This window comes from Manis pentadactyla, chromosome 10, assembly GCF_030020395.1.
Source record: "Manis pentadactyla isolate mManPen7 chromosome 10, mManPen7.hap1, whole genome shotgun sequence".
Taxonomy (NCBI): Eukaryota; Metazoa; Chordata; class Mammalia; order Pholidota; family Manidae; genus Manis; species Manis pentadactyla.
The window spans coordinates 450,924-469,164 of NC_080028.1; the positions used below are offsets into that span (position 1 = coordinate 450,924).

General features: G+C 38.5%; 2 protein-coding genes across 5 annotated transcripts in view; both read right to left on the reverse strand.

Annotated features, from left to right (window-relative positions):
- The window catches only part of PPP6R2 (protein phosphatase 6 regulatory subunit 2), a 93,280-nt gene that overhangs the window by 44,738 nt on the left and 30,301 nt on the right, over window positions 1–18,241 (reverse strand). For 3 of the 4 annotated variants that reach the window (XM_057508386.1, XM_057508388.1, XM_036906705.2), the window contains one exon: window positions 17,315–17,444. The gene's annotated coding sequence lies outside the window, so the exon portion shown is untranslated. Of the gene's footprint in view, window positions 1–10,800; window positions 10,890–17,314; window positions 17,445–18,241 lie in introns of those variants that run through there. The other variant, XM_057508387.1, reaches the window with a different exon arrangement.
- On the reverse strand, window positions 820–1,199 carry LOC118923199 (60S ribosomal protein L39-like). Its single transcript, XM_036906763.2, has one exon. It carries the CDS (start codon window positions 1,144–1,146, stop codon window positions 991–993), a length of 156 nt encoding a protein of 51 aa, XP_036762658.1. The 5' UTR covers window positions 1,147–1,199; the 3' UTR covers window positions 820–990.

Consider the following 18,241-nt stretch of genomic DNA (forward strand, 5'->3'; position numbering starts at 1 on the left):
TAGTGGTTACCAAAGGGGAGGGCGGGTGGGGAGGAAGTGAGAAGAGGTTTTGTGGGGTATCATGATTGGTGCACATGGTGTATGTGGGGCCACAGGAAAGACAGTGTAGCTCAGAGAATACAACAGAGACTCTGTGTCATCTTACTACACTGACAGTGACTGCAATGGGGTTTGTGGGGGGGACTCGATAATAAGAATGTAATAACCACATTGTTTTTCTTGTGAAACGTTCATAAAACTGTGTATCAATGATACCATAATAAAAAAAAAGAATGAAAAGGAGTACACCATGCAAACACTAATCATAAGACAGCTGGAGTGGCTACATAAATACTGGCCTCTAGTTTCTTTCCTCACGATACCTTTATCAGGGTAATGCCTCTCATTTCCATTTTAGTAATTCACATTGCTGAAAGCATGTGACCATTTTATTGACTTGATTAAATCACCAGCATGAAGATACTCATTTTACCCTATTTTCTTCTTAATGTCCAGTAGGATCTGCAGGAGCATGCCCCCTTTATTCCTACATTTTAGTAGTGCCTGTCCTCACTCTCTCCCTTCATCAGTGCACGCAAAGGTTTACTCATCTTATTGGCCCTTTGAAAAACCATCTTCAGGTTTTTTTCTCCCTATTATTTGTCCATTTCCTATTTTATATATTTCCTCTCTTGTCTTCCTACTTTTCTTCCTACTACATACTTTGGGTTTAATTTGCTCTTGGTTTTCTGGCATCTTAAGGTAGGACCTTATAAGAGCACTGGTTTTCAGACCGTTCTTCTTTTCCTACAGACCTTTCTTCTTTTCTTTTTTCAGGCAAAAGGTTTCACATATTTATTACTGAATAAACAGACGAAAGCAGAGGCATAAAAATCATTTCCTCAATAAAACACACCCAATTACCCAGATAGTAGCAATGTTTATAGTGAGTTGGTAAGTGCATATGACTTTGATACAGCATAAATGTGTGTGCATCTTATGTGTGACTCCTTATAGACCCAGCTTGGTTCTTCTCCAATGTCTCCTCTTGGAGTTGTACTGGATTTTATTACCAGTTTTCATTCGAATCCACTGAGGAATGGGACGATTCTGCTTTTGTTTCTTGGCCAGGAATCGCTTGATCCTGAAAGTCTTGTGAGGAGACATACTGGGGAACAAAATCTACAAGCGACTCCATGATGGCCGAGAAAAAAAAAAAGCTCTTTTCTTTTTTATAAGCATTCAACACTATGAATTTTCCTTCAAGCACTGATTTATCTGCATCCCAGAGATTTTGACATTTCCATTTTCACTGAATTCAAGATATTTCTAATTTCCCTTGTGATTGTTTTGATGTACAGATTATTAGAAATAAAATGCTTAATTTTCCAGTTATTTTGGGATTTTCTAACTATTATTGATTCCTAGCTTTTGTGGTGGTCAGAGAAGAGGCTTGTATTATTTTCATTCCTTTTAATTTTATTTATTTATTTATTTTTATGGCCTAGCATGGGGTTGACAAACTTTTCTACAAAGAGTTAAGCAGTTATTATTTTCAGCTTTGTAGGCAACATAGGGTGTCTGTTGCATATTCTTTTTCTTCTTTTCCTTATCCTTCTAAACAACTCTTTAAAAGAATTAAAACCATTTTTAGTCTGCACCTGTACAAAACCAAGCAGTGGGTTGGATTTCTCTGGAGGCTGTGGCCTGCTGACAAAGGGCCTTACATATGATATTATCTGTCTTGGTGAATATAGCAAGTGCACTGGAAAACAGTTTTTATTCTCTGCTACTGGGTGGGTCAGTTAAGTACAGTTCATCGATAATGTTACTCAAGTCTTCCATATCCTCACTGATTTTTATCTACCTGTTCTATCAATTAATGAGACCAGAGGATTGCAATATTCAACTACAACTATGGATTTGTTTATTTCTCCTTTTGATTCTGTAAGTTTTTGCTTGATGTATTTTTAATTTCTTGTATTAGGTGGAGATTGCTGTATCTTCTTTACGAATTGCCTGTTTGATCATTTTGTAATGTCCCTAATTATCTCTGGTAATATAACATGTCTTGAAATCTGCTTTGTCTGACATTAATATAGCACACCAATTGTGTGGTTCACGTTTGGTGTATGTTCTTCTTTTTTTTCTTTATTAAGGTATCATTGTCATACAATCTTATGAAGGTTTCAAAAGAGCGACAGTGTGGTTACTATATTCACCCATATTATCAAGTTACCCCCCACACCCCATTGCAGTCACTGTTTGGCATGTTTTAACATCCTTTTACTATCAACCCATTTTGTTCTTTATGTTCGAGTGTTTCTTCTGTAAACAGCTATGAGTGATTGGGCCTTACTTTGTTATTTGGTCTGCTTTTCTCTAACTTTTAATTAATATATTTAGACCATTTACATCTAATGTAATTATTAATACAGATGGATTTGAGCAATTTGAAAAACTGCAACACCTTTTCATGATAAACACACAATAAATTAGTAATATAAGGGAACTTCCTGAACCTGATAAAGTACATTTCTAAAAACCCCATAGCTAACAGCCTACCTAAAAGTGAAAACACTGAATGCTTTCTTCCTAAGAGCAGAAGACGACTGTAACCACTTCTATTCAAGATTGTAGTGCAGGTCCTAGGTAGTACTATTAATACAAGAAAAAGAAATTAAACACACATAGATTGAAAAGGAATAAGTAAAATTGTCTTTACTCACAGATGACATGATTATGTAAGCACAATTTAAGAAATCTGTAAGGGAAAAAAAGCTACTAGAACCAATGAGAGTGAATTTAACATGCTTACCAGTTAAAAGTTAATATACAAAAGTAATTGTATTTTTATATAATAGCAATGAACTGGAAAAAGAAAAGGTTTTAAATTCTACTTAAAAATAACATCCAAAAATATGAAACACTTCAGGACAATTTAATAAAGTATGTGCAAGACCTGTATACTGAGAACTACAAGACACTTCAGAGAGAAATTAAAGAAGATTTAAAGGGAAAGATTGTTCACAGATTGGAAAATGCAGTGTTGTTAAGATGTCAATTTTCCTTAAACTGGTATATTGAAATAATTCGATCCCAATCAAATCCTAATCGATTTTAAAAACAGAAATTGACTAGCTGATAGTAAAATGTATGTGGAAATGAGAAAAGCCTAGATTAGCCAAAGCAATTTTGAAAAGGAAGAACAAAGCTGGCACACTACCACGACTTATTTCAGAACTTATGACAAAGGGGTATTAATTGAGACAGTGTGGTTCTGGTGTCTCAAGAGAATAAAAAAAGAGTCCAGAATGGGCCAACACATACTCAACTGACTTTCAAAAAACATACCAAAGCAACTCAATGTGGAGAATGTACTCCTTTTCAACAAATGATATCGGAAAACTGGGTATCCATAAGAAAATGAACCTCAACCCTTACTTCATACCATGTACAGATCATACAGTTTACCATAAAAGCTATAATTTCTAGGAGAAAACTTCAGAAAAAAAATCTTTGTGAACGTAAGGTTGGTTAAGACACAAGAAAATACAAATTATTTTTTTTAAACCCTGAAGAACAGCACTTTATCAAAATTGAAAACTTCTGCTTTTGAATGCCATTAAAAAAAAAAAGAAGTCAAGTCACAGACTGGAAGAAAATATTTGCTATCTATATCTGAAAAAGCATTCACACCCAGAACATATATAAAGAACTTTTAAATCCCAATAATAATAAGAAAAAGATACCCAATTTTAAAAATGGGCAAAAGTTTTGGACGGACACTTCATAAAAGAAAATAAGCAAACAGCTAATAAGCACATGAAAAGATGATCGATATTGTTATTAGGAAAATGTAGATTACAAACACAATAAGGTACCACTACATACCACAAGAATGGCTAAAATTTAAAAGCTGTCAATACCATGTGTTGATGAGGATACTGAATTAAAACTCCCATACACTGTGAGCAGAACCCTAAAATGGAATAACCATTTTGGAAAACAGTTTACCACTTTCCTGTAGTTAAGGATATACTTACCATGTGACTGAAAATTCCAACCCCAGGATTTACCCAAGTGAAATGAAACCATATGTCTAAAGACTTCTTCCAAACGAAACTATGGAGACAGAGACTAGTGGTCACTTAGCACCAAAAGCTGCAGGAGGAAGTGACTGGAAAGTTACGCAAGAGAATCCTGCAAATGTTCTGTATCTTGACTGTGGGTGGTATATTTAGCAAAATTCACAGAAACAAAAATATAATATGGGTCAATTTATTATATATAAATTATACCTCAATAACATTTTTTTAAACAAGTGGTACACAACAGAGAGAGGTAAAGAGATCAGTGAAACACATAATTAAGACTGAATAGTTGCTCATAAAATGGTCATGGAGCTGAGGACAAGATTCAGAAAGAATTCAGAAATTGCAGAAGCTTGTTGTAAAATAATTCATAATTTAAAACCTGTATGATCAACAACAAAAGAAAAAACAGCCTAGCCCATTTGGTACTTGTCGTTCTCCGCCTGGCTTATTTCACTGAGCATAATACCCTCTAGCTCCATCCATGTTGTTGCAAATGGTAGGATTTGTTTTCTTCTTATGGCTGAATAATATTCCACTGTGTGTATATACCACATCTTCTTTATCCATTCATCTACTGATGGACACTTAGGTTGCTTCCATGTCTCGGCTATTGTAAATAGTGCTGTGATGAACACAGGGGTGCATATACCTTTTTGAAACAGGGATCTTGTTTCCTTCAGGTAAGTTCCTAGGAGTGGAATTCCAGAGTCAAATGGTATTTCTATTTTTTAGTTTTTTGAGGAACTTCCGTTTGCTTTCCACAATGGTTGAACTAATTTACATTCCCACCAGCAGTGTAGGAGGGTTCCCTTTCTCCAAATCCTCACCAGCATTTGTTGTTTTTGCTTTTGTTTACCTTGCCGAAGGAGATGTGTTCAGGAAAAAGTTGCTCATGTTTATATTCAAGAGATTTTTGCCTATGTTTTCTTCTAAGAGTTTTATGGTTTCATGACTTACATTCATGTCATTGATCCATTTCAAGTTTACTTTTGTGTATGGAGTTAGACAATAATCCAGTTTCATTCTCTTGCATGTAGCTGTCCGGTATAGCCAGCATCAGCTGTTGAAGAGGCTGTCAATTCCCCATTGTATGCCCATGGCTCCTTTATCATGTATTAATTGGCCATCTATGTTTGGGTTTATATGAGGGCTCTCTCTTCTGTTCCACTGATCTTTGGGCCTGTTCTTGTGCCAGTACCAAATTGTGTTGATTACCGCAGCTTTGTAGTAGAGTTTGAGGTTGGGGAGCATAATCCTGCCACTTTATTCTTCCTTCTCAGGATTGCTTTGGTTATTCGGGATCTTTCATGGTTCCATGTGAATTTTAGAACTGTTTGTTCTAGTTCATTGACGAATGCTGTGGGAATTTTGATAGGGATTGCATTGAATCTATAGATTGCTTTAGGCAGGATGGCCATTTTGACAATATTAATTCTTCCTACCCAAGAGCATGGAATGTATTTCCATTTATTGGTGTCTTCTTTAATTTCTCTCATATGGAGTGTCTTGTAGTTTTCAGGGTATAGATCTTTCACCTCCTTGGTTAGGTTTATTCCTAGTTATTTTATTCTTTTTGATGCAATTATAAATGGAATTGTTTTCCTGATTTCTCTTTCTTCTAGTTTGTTGTTAGTATACAGAAATGCCACAGATTTCTGTGTATTAATTTTGTATCTAGCAACTTTGCAGAATTCAGTTATTCGTTCTAGTAGTTTTGGGGTGGATTCTTTAGTTTTTTTATCACGTACAATATCACGTCATCTGCAAACGGTGACAGTTTAACTTCTTCCTTACCAATTTGGATACCTTTTATTTCTTTGTGTTGTCTGACTGCCATGGTACCTCCAGAACTACACTGAATGAAAGTGGGGAGACTGGGCATCCTTGTCTTGTTTCCGATCTTAGAGGAAGAGCTTACAGCTTCTCGCTGTTAAGTATGATGTTGGCTGTGGGTTTGTCATATAGGTCCTCTATTATGCTGAGGTACTTGCCCTCTATACCCATTTTGTTGAGAGTTTTTATCATGAAAGGATGTTGAATTTTATCAAATGTTTTTCCAGCATCTATGGAGATGATCACGTGGTTTTTGTCCTTCTTTTTGTTGACGTTGTGCATGATGTCGATGGATTTTCAAATATTACGCCATCCTTGCATCCCTGGAATAAATACTACTTGATCATGATGGATGATCTTTTTGATGTATTTTTGAATTTAGTTTGCTGATATTTTCTTGAGTATTTTTGCATCTATGTTCATCAGGGATATTGGTCTGTAATTTTCTTTTTTTTGTGGTGTCTTTGCCTGGTTTTGGTATTAAGAGTGATGTTGGCCTCATAGAATGAGTTTGGAAGTATTCCCTCCTCTTATACTATTTGGAAAACTTTAAGGAGGATAGATACTAGGTCTTCTCTAAATGTTTGATAAAATTCAACAGTGAAGCCATCTGGTCCAGGTGTTTTGTTCTTAGGTAATTTTTTGATGACCAATTCAATTTCATTGCAGGGAATTGGTCTGTTCAGATTTTCTGTTTCTTCCTGGGACAGTCTTGGAAGGTTGTGTTTTTCTAGAAAGTTGTCCATTTATTCTAGGTTATCCAATTTGTTAGCATATAATTTTACATAGTATTCTCTAATAATTCTTTGTACTTCTGTGGTGTCCATAGTGATTTTTCCGTTCTCATTTCTGATTGTTTATTTGTGTACACTCTCTTTTTTTCTGTCTGGCTAAGGGTTTATATATTTTGTTCATTTTCTTAAAGAACCAGCTCCTGATTTCATTGATTCTTTCTATTGTTTTATTCTTCTCAATTTTATTTATTTTTGCTCTAATCTTTACTATGTCCCTCCTTCTACTGACTTTTGCCTCATTTGTTCTTCTTTTTCTAGTTTCATTAATTGTGAGTTTAGACTGTTCAGTTGGGACTGTTCTTTTCCTTTGAGGCAAGCCTGTACTGTATACACTTTCCTCTTAGAACTGCCTTTGCTATGTCCCACAGATTCTGAGGTGTCGAGTTGTTTTCATTTGTCTCCATACATTGATTGATTTGTTTTTATTTGGTCATTGACCCATTGATTATTTAAGAGTATGTTGGTAAGCCTCATGTGTTTGTAGGCTTGTTTTCTTTGAGTAATTTATTTCTAGTTTCATACCTTTGTGGTCTGAGAAGCTGGTTGGTACAATTTCAATCGTTCTGAATTTACTGAGGCTCTTTTTGTGGCCTGGTATATGATCTATTCTGGAAAATGTTCCATTGGCACTTGAGAAGAATGTGTATCCTGCTGTTTTTGGGTGCAGTGTTCTGTTATGTCCATCTGTTTTAATGTTTTGTTTAATGCCTCTGACTCCTTATTTTCTGTCCTATTCATCTGTCCTTTGGAGTGAGTGGTGTGTTGAAGTCTCCTAAAATGAGTGCATTGCATTCTATTTCCCCCTTTAATTCTGTTAGTATTTGTTTCACATAATTAGGTATTCCTATGTTGAGTGCATAGGTATTTATAATGGTTCTATCCTCCTGCTGAACTGACCCTTGTATCATTATGTAATGTCCTTCTTTGTCTCTTGTGATTTTATTTTGAAGTCTATTTTGTCTGATACAAGTACTGCAACTCCTGCTTTTTTCTCCCTATTATTTGAATGAAATATCTTTTCCCATCCCTTCACTTTTAGTCTGTGTATGTCTTTGGGTTTGAAGTGAGTCTCTTGTAGGCAGCATACAGATGTGTCGTGTTATTTATCCATTCTATAACTCTATGTCTTTTGATTGGTGCATTCAGTCCATTTATATTTAGGGTGATTATCGATATATATGTACTTTTTGCCATTACAGATTTTAGATTTGTGGTTACCCAAGGTTCAACGGCACCTTCTTAGTATCGAACAGTCTAATTTAACTCACTTATTATGCTATTTCAAACACAATCTAAAGGTTCTTTTCTTTTTTTGGTATCATTAATCTACAATTACATGAGGAACATTATGTTTACTAGACTCCCCCCATCACCAAGTCCCCACCACATACCCCATTATAGTCTCTGCCCATCAGCGTAGTAAGATGCTAGAGAGTCACTACTTGTCTTCTCTGTGTTGTATGGCCCTCCCCGTGCCCCCCCTCATTATACATGTTAATCATAATATCCCCTTTCTTCCCCCACCCCTTATCCCTCCCTTCCCACCCATCCTCCCCAGTCCCTTTCCCTTTGGTAATTGTTAGTCCATTCTTGGGTTCTGTGAGTCTGCTGTTGTTTTGTTCCTTCAGTTTTTTCTTTATTCTTATACTCCACAGATGAGTGAAATCATTTGATACTTGTCTTTCTCTGCCTGGCTTATTTCACTGAGCATAATACCCTCTACCTCCATCCATGTTGTTGCAAATGGTAGGATTTGTTTTCTTCTTATGGCTGAATAATATTCCATTGTGTATATGTACCACATTTTCTTTATCCATTCATCTACTGATGGACACTTAGGTTGCTTCCATTTCTTGGCTATTGTAAATAGTGCTGCAATAAACATAGGAGTGCATCTGTCTTTTTCAAACTGGGCTGCTGCATTCTTAGGGTAAATTCCTAGGAGTGGAATTCCTGGGTCAAATGGTATTTCTATTTTGAGCATTTTGAGGAACCTCCATACTGCTTTCCACAATGGTTGAACTAATTTACATTCCCACCAGCAGTGTAGGAGGGTTCCCCTTTCTCCACAACCTTGCCAACATTTGTTCTTGTTTGTCTTTTGTATGGTGGCCATCCTTACTGGTGTGAGGTGATATCTCATTGTGGTTTTAATTTGCATTTCTCTGATGACTAGCAATGTGGAGCATCTTTTCATAGGTCTGTTGTTCATCTGAATTTCTTCTTTGGAGAACTGTCTGTTCAGCTCCTCTGTCCATTTTTTTATTGGTTTATTTGCTTTTTGTTTGCTGAGGTGCGTGAGCTCTTTATATATTTTGGATGTCAACCCTTTATCAGATCTGTCATTTATGAATATATTCTCCCATACTGGAGGATGCCTTTTTGTTCTATTGGTGGTGTCCTTTACTGTACAGAGGCTTTTCAGCTTGATATAGTCCCACTTGCTCATTTTTGCTTTTGTTTCCCTTGCCCGGGGAGATATGTTAATGAAATAGTTGTTCATGTTTATGTCCAAGAGACTTTTGCCTATGGTGTTTTCTAAGATTTTTATGGTTTCATGACTTACATTCACGTCTTTGATCCATTTCAAATTTACTTTTGTGTATGGGGTTAGGCAATGACCCAGTTTCATTCTCTTACATGTAGCTGTCCAGTTTTGCCAACACCAGCTGTTGAAGAGGCTGTCATTTCCCCATTGAATGTCCATGGCTCCTTTATCGTATTTTAATTGACCATATATGTTTGGGTTAATATCTGGACTCTCTATCCTGTTCCACTGGTCTGTGGGTCTGTTCTTGTGCCAGTACCAAACTGTGTTGATTACTGTGGCTTTGTAGTAGAGTTTGAAGTTGGGAAGCAAGATCTCCCCTGCTTTATTCTTCCTTTTCAGGATTGCTTTGGCTATTCGGGGTCTTTTGTGGTTCCATATGAATTTTAAAACTATTTTTTCCAGTTTGTTGAAGAATGCTGTAGATATTTTGATAGGGATTGCACTGAATCTGTAGATTGCTTTGGGCAGGATGGCCATTTTGACAATATTAATTCTTCCTAGCCAAGAGCATGGGATGAGTTTCCATTTGTTAGTGTCCTCTTTAATTTCTCTTAAGATTTCTCACTTTGAAAAAAATGTGGTTTTAAGGAAAACTCATTACACTTACTCTGCTCATGTGTGCAATAATACAGACCAGCATTTGCAAACATCTATTTACATCACCACTGATACGTGAAATATAACTAGGTTACTCTTAAGACCATTAATTTAGATTGCCCATTTTGCTCACTAGCTCTGTCTGCTATGTCATTAAATAAAAAAATATCTGTAGTAACATTTCCACAATTCCATTGACTATCCATGTATTTTAAAAAACACAGGGACAGCTGCCTCAGTGGCACTGTCGCAAAGCTCATTGCAAAGGTGCTGGTCTATATGCAGCTACCTCCATTGTCAGAGGCACTGACTGGTATAAAGAGGTTCTAGAACTTTTACTCAGGTAAAAGTCATAGTCCTTTTCCCTGCAACCCTGCTGCCCTCTGCAGCGATGCTAGCATCTTCCTGGCTGGCCTGAGCCTAGGGAAGGCTGTGACACTCCTTCCCTCAATAGCCCAGAGGCTCATACTGACAGCACCTGTACAATAAATGACTGGCTCGAGAGCTGGCTCATGGGCCTGAGACAGCTCTGCTTATCTCTGGGGAACCAACACAGGGTCCCTGTCCCATCCTGACAGTGGCCTCCACATTCTATCTGGCATGACAACGAAAGTAGTACCACCATCTTCTAGACTCTTATCCAACAGCAAACAAAAGGAACTTGAAGTTTGGCTTCTTTATTTTTTTCAGGTTAGCGTAACTATCACTTAGAAGGTAGATTCCAAGAGAAATGTTGCCCATGTGATCATACAGTTCCATGAATAGAGCCCTTCAAAAAAGAATGCTCTGTGGTAGAGACTTGCTAAGAAAAAAATCAGAATCTGAAATGCACCCTATTTACCTATTTGACCACAAATCAATGTTTTTAAAAGATTTATTATCAAAGTTCCTGGCTCTGGAGAGTGACTTGAGGCCAGTTCCATGGCCTCCTGTGCCTCGTCTTCCATACCTGTGAACTGAGACGATGCGGTCTCTCTCCCGCAGAGCCGCTGTGAGGGTGACATGACCTCCCCCGCGAGGACCTGGAACAGCGCAGCACAGTCTGTCCTCAAAGGCCCGACTGCAAGGAAGCAGAGGCGAGGTCACGCTGCCAGAGCACAGGCTCAGTGGGGCCAGAGCCGCAGCACCGCTCAGCGCTGGCTAAGCGCCTCTCTCGGGGCCTCCACGGGGGCCACTGGGGCCACTTGCCCTCTGGGAGTGACAAGTGTCTGCACTGTGGAACTTGACAAGTGCTACACACCAGGAGGTTTCTTTACTCTCAAACGAACTGGTTGCTAGACATTAACCAACATGCCACTGGGATTCTACTTGACCTGAAAAACTGGTGGTGTGTCCATGGAGAGCAATGGATATTTGTACAGTCAATCAACAAATGAGACACATCTACACTAGGCACAGTCCACTGTGGGCAAAAGCCCAAATCAGGGCTTAAGTTGTAAAAGGGGGGTGGGGGGTGGAATAAATGAATAAATATTCAAAATCTAGGTGAAAAGAAGAAATAAGCACAAACATAAAGGTAAATTAAAATGGCTATAAAATAATAATCACACAAGGGATGGTGCAGAAGTGACACTGGAACCTCAAGGCCTCCCTGTGGGTAAGACCCGGATCCTCCTGGCCCTTCTGCTCCCTGGGAGATGGCAAGAACCAGAGCAGCCCTTGGACCCCACAAGGGAAAGCCACAGGCTGAGGTGGCTGTGGGCCAGGTCGTGCGAGGTTTGTATGTCTGCCCCCTGCGGCGGCTCATTGCAGCAATTCAGCAATGTACGCCTTCATGTGAATCAGAGCAAGTTCCTTAACTAACATTAGCTTTAGCTTCTCCACATGAAAAATGTTCGCATTTTCTCCAAAAGCTCCAGGAGTTAAGTATACACCTGGCATTCAACAAACATGTGAATTTCCTGAATGAAGGAAGGGAGAGATGTGAGGTCACTGATGCACAGGGTAAGATGACGAGCGTTCAGCCCTCTTCAAAGGAGCTTTAATACTTACCCTCTCCTTGCCTGGTGGTAGAAAGACAACAGCCCCCTGTGACTGCTTGTCTTCAGCTCAGCCAGAAAGCAGGAGGCTGAGAAGGCTGTGTCCTATTTATTCCCCCATGAAGGCAGGGCCCAAGGAACCCACTGAGGGCTACAGGCTCAGAGCCCCTTCGGGCTAGGCCCGGCCTTGGTGCTGCCTGGTGTTGCTCCCTGACCATCACCTGTTAACCCAAGAGAAGCAATCGCTCTACTATCATTAGACGCTATTCCTGGGTTGTGGAGCTGTATATTTGGGAAACTGGGCAACTCAAAAGAAAAACAACACACACAGAAAAACTGAAGTGCAGTCAGTCTTTTCCAGAAACAACAGAATGAGGCTTCCAAAGGGACCCATAGTGGAAGGGCACGAGACCAGGGCCCCAGCACCGCCGACACCAAGGACAAGAGCATTTCACACCTTCAGACGACGTCTCAACAAGATCACCCGCACAGGAATGAACTGGAGTCCCACCAACAACACGGGGTGGGTTCACAGACCCTTTCCTTTCCATCTGGTTTTGGAATCAGCCTGTCAGTTTCACCCTCTGAACCCCAACCCCCACACACAACGTCCTGGGTTTTTTATTGAGATTATGATGAATTTTTAGATCAGTCTGGAGCGAACTAGCATATTTACAACATTGTGTTTTCCAACCCAAAACCAGGGTATAATCTGTCTATTTACTCGTCTTAATTCCTCTAAAATGTGCAGTGCTCTCCAGAGGTTCTGCACATCTTTTATTAGACTTGTTTCCAGCACTTTTCATTCATAGTGCTACTACATACAGGCCTTTTTAACTGCAATGTGTTTGTTGATGATATATGATAATTTTTGTAGGTTGATTTTGTGTCCAGCAACTTGCTAAATGATTATTGATTTGATTAAGTTATCTGTAGATTGCTTTGGCTATACAATCATATCAATGAATAACAAGAGTTTCACTTCTCCCATTCAAATCCTTTATCTTTTTTTCCCATTTTTCCAATTTATGGGCTGCTAAGACCTCCACCATAACCCTCACAGAAGTGGTCTGAACAAGCACCCTGTCTGACCAATATCCCATGTCAAGTACAAGGCGTGCTAAAATTTTGTACTAATAGAGAAGTTCCACAACTTTCTCCCACTCCCTGGAAGTTGCAGGATGTTCCATTTCTACAGCAGTTCCTTAGCACTTGTAAATTGTACACCTTTCACATCAGCAGTTAATCGATACCTTAACCCAATCCCAGCTATTAAAAAGACTGGATGCTTTATCTCCATTTACCCTCCTCCTCTACTACATGCTATTGTTTTCATATTCTACCTTGGCTTTTCTCCACAAGCCACTATCACTATTTTTCTTCTTCTAAAAAGGTAATGTTCCTTCTCGTTCACTTTTCATTCTTGAGTCTCAGTTCTTCCACTTGGGATCACTTTTTCCAGCACATTCTTTACAGGTGACTTTAGTAAAGGGCTGCTAGTGACAAACTCTGTTTTTGCTTTCCTAAATAGGTCTTTACTTCATCCTCATTCCTGACAGTGTTTTTCCCCCGAATAGAGTTAGAAATTAGCTACTGTTCACCACTCTCAGGCAGGGCAATGAAGACTTTGCTGCGCTGGCTTCTGAGTGCCACCTGTGCACTGGAAAAACCTGCTCAGAGGGCATTGGTCAGTCTTACTTCTCTGGTTTACTTAAGACCCTCTTTGTCTTTGGTAATCTGCAGCTTTCCTCTCTTCTGATTGGCTATAAATTTTCTTTTTATTTATCCTGCTTATGATTCATTTGTCTTCTTGAATCATAGACTGGCTTTTCCCTACCAATTCTTGAAAATCATTAGCCTTTAAGTTTTTTAATAAATCCACCCCCATCCTCTCCTATCCTTATAAAACAGCCATGAAACACGTACGGATGTTCTCCCTCAGCCCTCCACGCCCCTAACCTCTACATTTTCCATCATTTTCTCTAAGCTTCATTCTGGTGTTTTTCTAGTTCTCTCATTTTTCTCTTTACTCTATTTAATTTGGTATTAAGTCCATACACTGAATTCTTAATACTGGATATTATATTCTTTATTTCTATAAGTTCTATCTGTTTCTTTTTCAAATACTATAGATAACCTTTTATAGTTTCCTACAGGTAGCTTTATTTACTTAAATATTTATTTGAAAATAAAGAGCATGCTTGTTTTATAGTCTATTTCTGTCATTTCAAAATCTGAAGGTTTGGAGGGTCTGTTTCTACTGGTTTTCATCCACAGTGATTTCCTTGTGGGCTTGCTTGGTTTTGTCTTGAGTGCTAACAAATTGTGTCAACACCTTTAATCAATCTCTGCAGGGATTCTCTGCCCCAGAGGATGAAGGTGACTTCCTCCAGAGAGGTCTCATGTTTGCTCCTATGGGTGCTGAAAGGCATCACCAAACCAGAAAATCTTAAACTAAATCTGTGCTTCATTTCCCTGAACTACCAGGCAGAGTGAACCTGGTTACAAATCCTCACAAAGGCTAATCCATAGCTGCAAGTTCTGTCCCTGTTTTTTCCTGCTACATTTAATATAAACACAATAATGGGGAGCAGGAGTGCAGTAACGCAGGCCAGCTTCTACTCCGCCCTCCCAGAGGAGCTGGCCTTCACAGCCCCACTTTGTAAGAGCTGGGGCTACTCAGGCTCTGCCTCCAGAGGACCTAGATCTTAGTCACTGTGCATACTCCACAGGCCTCTAAAACCAAAGCCCTCCTTTAAGCAGGTCAGTGACACCCTCAGGGCAAAAGCAAATCCACCATGTGGTACTTAAACTACTATCTGGGCCCTTACTTTGTTATATTTGGTCTAGAATTTCCTTGCTATATTATCAAGTCTTAGATTTCTTTTTATAATCCAACAATTTTAGCTGTTTTCTACAACGTTGGGTGTAGGATAGGAGATAAGAAGGCAGACCAAGTAACCTAGCCTACCAAAAGCCTAAGACATGCTGCTTTTCTGCAAGATACACCCCATACACAATTCTGTACTGAAATCTGTACTCCCTCATCACCTTGCGGAACTGTCCCGCTCTCAATTGCTTTTTCTTCACACTAAGGAATGCCTGCTGTCCACCTAACAGACGTTCCTCTGTAGGCAATCTTTTCCTCTAGCTTAGGAGCCTTTTGTCTCTGCTGCTATACAATTTCAGGGTTTTTTAAATTTATACCACTTGGGACATAGTGTACTTCCTAAATCTAGATTTATATCTTATATAAATATATATCTTATATTTTATATATAGCTTATAAATTTATATCTTATATAACTATCTTATAAATCTTATATATTTCATGAATTTATATCTTATATAAATATCTTTATATTAGTTTCTGAAAGGCAAGCACATTAATATTTTGACTAGAGCCTCTTGTCTACTTCCCCCATTCTGCCATTCTGAGATTCCAACTACACAATGACTACACATTTTTATTCTCTCCTCCATTTTCTCTCATTTTCCCTCTTCCTTCTCTCAGTGCTGTACGCTGGACAATTTCTTCAAATGTGTATTCCACTTTACTAATTCTGTCTTCAGTCATGTTTAATCTGTTTAGTCCACAGGTACCAAGTTTCTAATTCAGCAATTTTTTCATTCCTGAAAATTCTACTTGGATCATTTTGATACTTTGCTTTTCACTACTAATTTTTATTCTATTTTGTATTTCTTCAAACATTGCATGCATTATATTTACTGCACTGATTACTGAACATCGGCAGGCACTGGGCATATAATTACACTAACTCTTCCTCACAATGGTGTGTGTGTACATGTGTTCTGACTGCAAGTTCAAGTTTGCTTAACATTACTCTATAGATACCCTAAGGCTCACACTGTTTCCTCTAATGCATGGTCATGTTTATTACCAAGGAGCAAAGGGGCTACAGTGATACTCACTGTTCTTTTTCATTTTCTTCTCTTTTGGCCTTTGGAGGATTTTATCTTAACTTTCAACGTGCCAAAGCGCTCACAAGAAATTATATTTAATATAATTTATCCAGCATCTAACTGGATTGCCAGGGAAGAGCCCCTTAGAGGCATGTAATATGGGTGGGAACAGAGCCCTCCCCTCCCTGCTCCCCTCCATGTGGTACAAGCCCTCCAGGCAGCAGTCGCAACAGTGTGCACCCTCTCTCATGTGTTCCCACAGTGACATAGAGAATACACCTCACTGCATATGCGTAACTGTCCCCATTTCATGTGGATTACAGACAGACTAAGTAACTTTTCCACAAACAGCACCTCAAAACCAGACACAGGAGGATCAAAACACAACCAAACAGCAACAGGCTATTTGCACACCTTCAAGCGAAGCTCCCGGGCTGTCATCCACCATGAGCTTCTACCTATACAGTATATTTACATAAATTTCACAATAAAGCAGAATCAAAAAGGGAACTGTACTTTTTTTTTTGGCTGTTGAAGAATTTAATGGGGGTATTAAAAAAGATGAGAGTACAACAGAAGAATAAATTAGTGTATGCCAATAAATTTGAAACTTAGATTAAATGGATATCTTCCTAGAAAAGTATAACTAATTAAGGTGAATTTTAAAAAGTCTGTGTATCAGTGAAATAAGCCAGGCAGAGAAAGACAAGCACCAAATGATTTTACTCATTCATTTGTGGAGTATAACAACAAAGCAAAACTGAAGAAACAAAACAGCAGCAGACTCACAGACTCCAAGAAGGAACTAGCAGTTATCAAAGGAAAGGGGGTGGGGAGGGGGGTGGGAAGGGGGTGGGGAGGGAGGGAGAAGGGGATTAAGGGGCATTATGATCAACACACATAATGTAGGGGGTCACAGGGAAGGCAGTACAGCTCAGAGAAGACAAGTAGTGACTCTATAGCATCTCACTACACTGATGGACAGTGACTGCAGTGGAGTGTGTGTGTGGGAACTTGATAATGTGGGTGAATGTTGAAACCACAATGTTGCTCATGTGAAACCTACATAAGACCGTATATCAATGATACCTTAATTTTAAAAAACACAACACAAAAGGAAAACACCAGAGTTCAGAAAGAAAGTTTCAAAAGTCCATCTAAATATGCCCTAATCTTCAATAGTGGGAGCAATATTCAGAGTAGTATCACATTTTCTTTTCCCCCTACTAGCTTCTTTAGCATTATGCCAGCTATGCAGATGTGGTAATCCATTCATTACTGATATGAGTATGTTCCAGTCTGTTTTATCTAATGATGCCTATTAATTGAAAATATGTTCTACTAAAGGGAAAACATGTAGTCTCTGTATTATAATAAAAACACTAAGAAAAAACAAAAACAAAAAAGTCTGTGTAGCCCTATTCTAATTTAAGTAAATTAAATTAGAAGTTAAAAATCACCTCATTAAGAAAAATGCCAGGCCTAGATTGTTTTCAGATGACTTCCACCGAACTTTCAGGGAACACATCATTCCAAAATTAAAAAGGAAAATTATCTTACCTTCTATGTAAGCTTCTTGTTCAGATTTTGTTTTCAGGCAAAATATAAAAACATTTGGGGTTTTTTCTTGGAGAATACGCAACTTTAAGAATAATTTTTTCATTCAGTAGAAGGTTTATAATCTCTTCACCTAGAAAAACAAAAGGAAAAAAAACTTATTTTAAGTTCTGCCTTTGTAAAGTTACTTTACCAAAATGGGAGAGAAAAGGAAAACAAATCAGGACCTTTACTTGGTATTAAATTATCAGAACATGTCACAATTAAGGAACTAAAAATTCCTTGTCCTTGCTTGTGCTACAGATATACACCCATCAGTGTCTGGTTAACTAACCATGAGGACATGGGTAGTCAGTATGTTTTTTCTACATTTGTGTATTTTTAAACTTGAAATAAAAATCAAACCAAAAAAAGGTATTCCAAGTTGTGCTAGTAAGCCAGGAAGAAGTCAGCGTTATCACTTTCTAAAATACATAAATCTTTTTACATCTAACATTTCATAATTAAACTTATTAAGCTGATAAGTCAAAACTGGCTTTCCAGAAATTTATACACAGCTTTAAAAATCTGAAAGTATTGGAAGAGGATTGGATTAAAGATGGCAGAGTATAAAGACAAGGCATAAATCTCCTCCCAAAAACACATAAAAGAAGAAAATACAGCAAATACAGCTAAACCTGAAAATGACCTGAAGACTGCAGAACAGACCCCCTATATCTGGGAAAGAAGAACACACAGAAAAGGGTAAAGTGGCAAAGCTGAGACTGAGCGGGACCCAAACCCTCCCCCAACCCCAGCCTACAGGTGGGAGAAAGAGGAACGGAGTAGGAAGGGGTAGGAGCCCAGGAGTGCTGTACACCTGGCCCTGGAGATCTGCTCCGGGAGCCCAAGCCCCCATTACATTGGGTTCTGGTGATGGTCAGGGCTGGA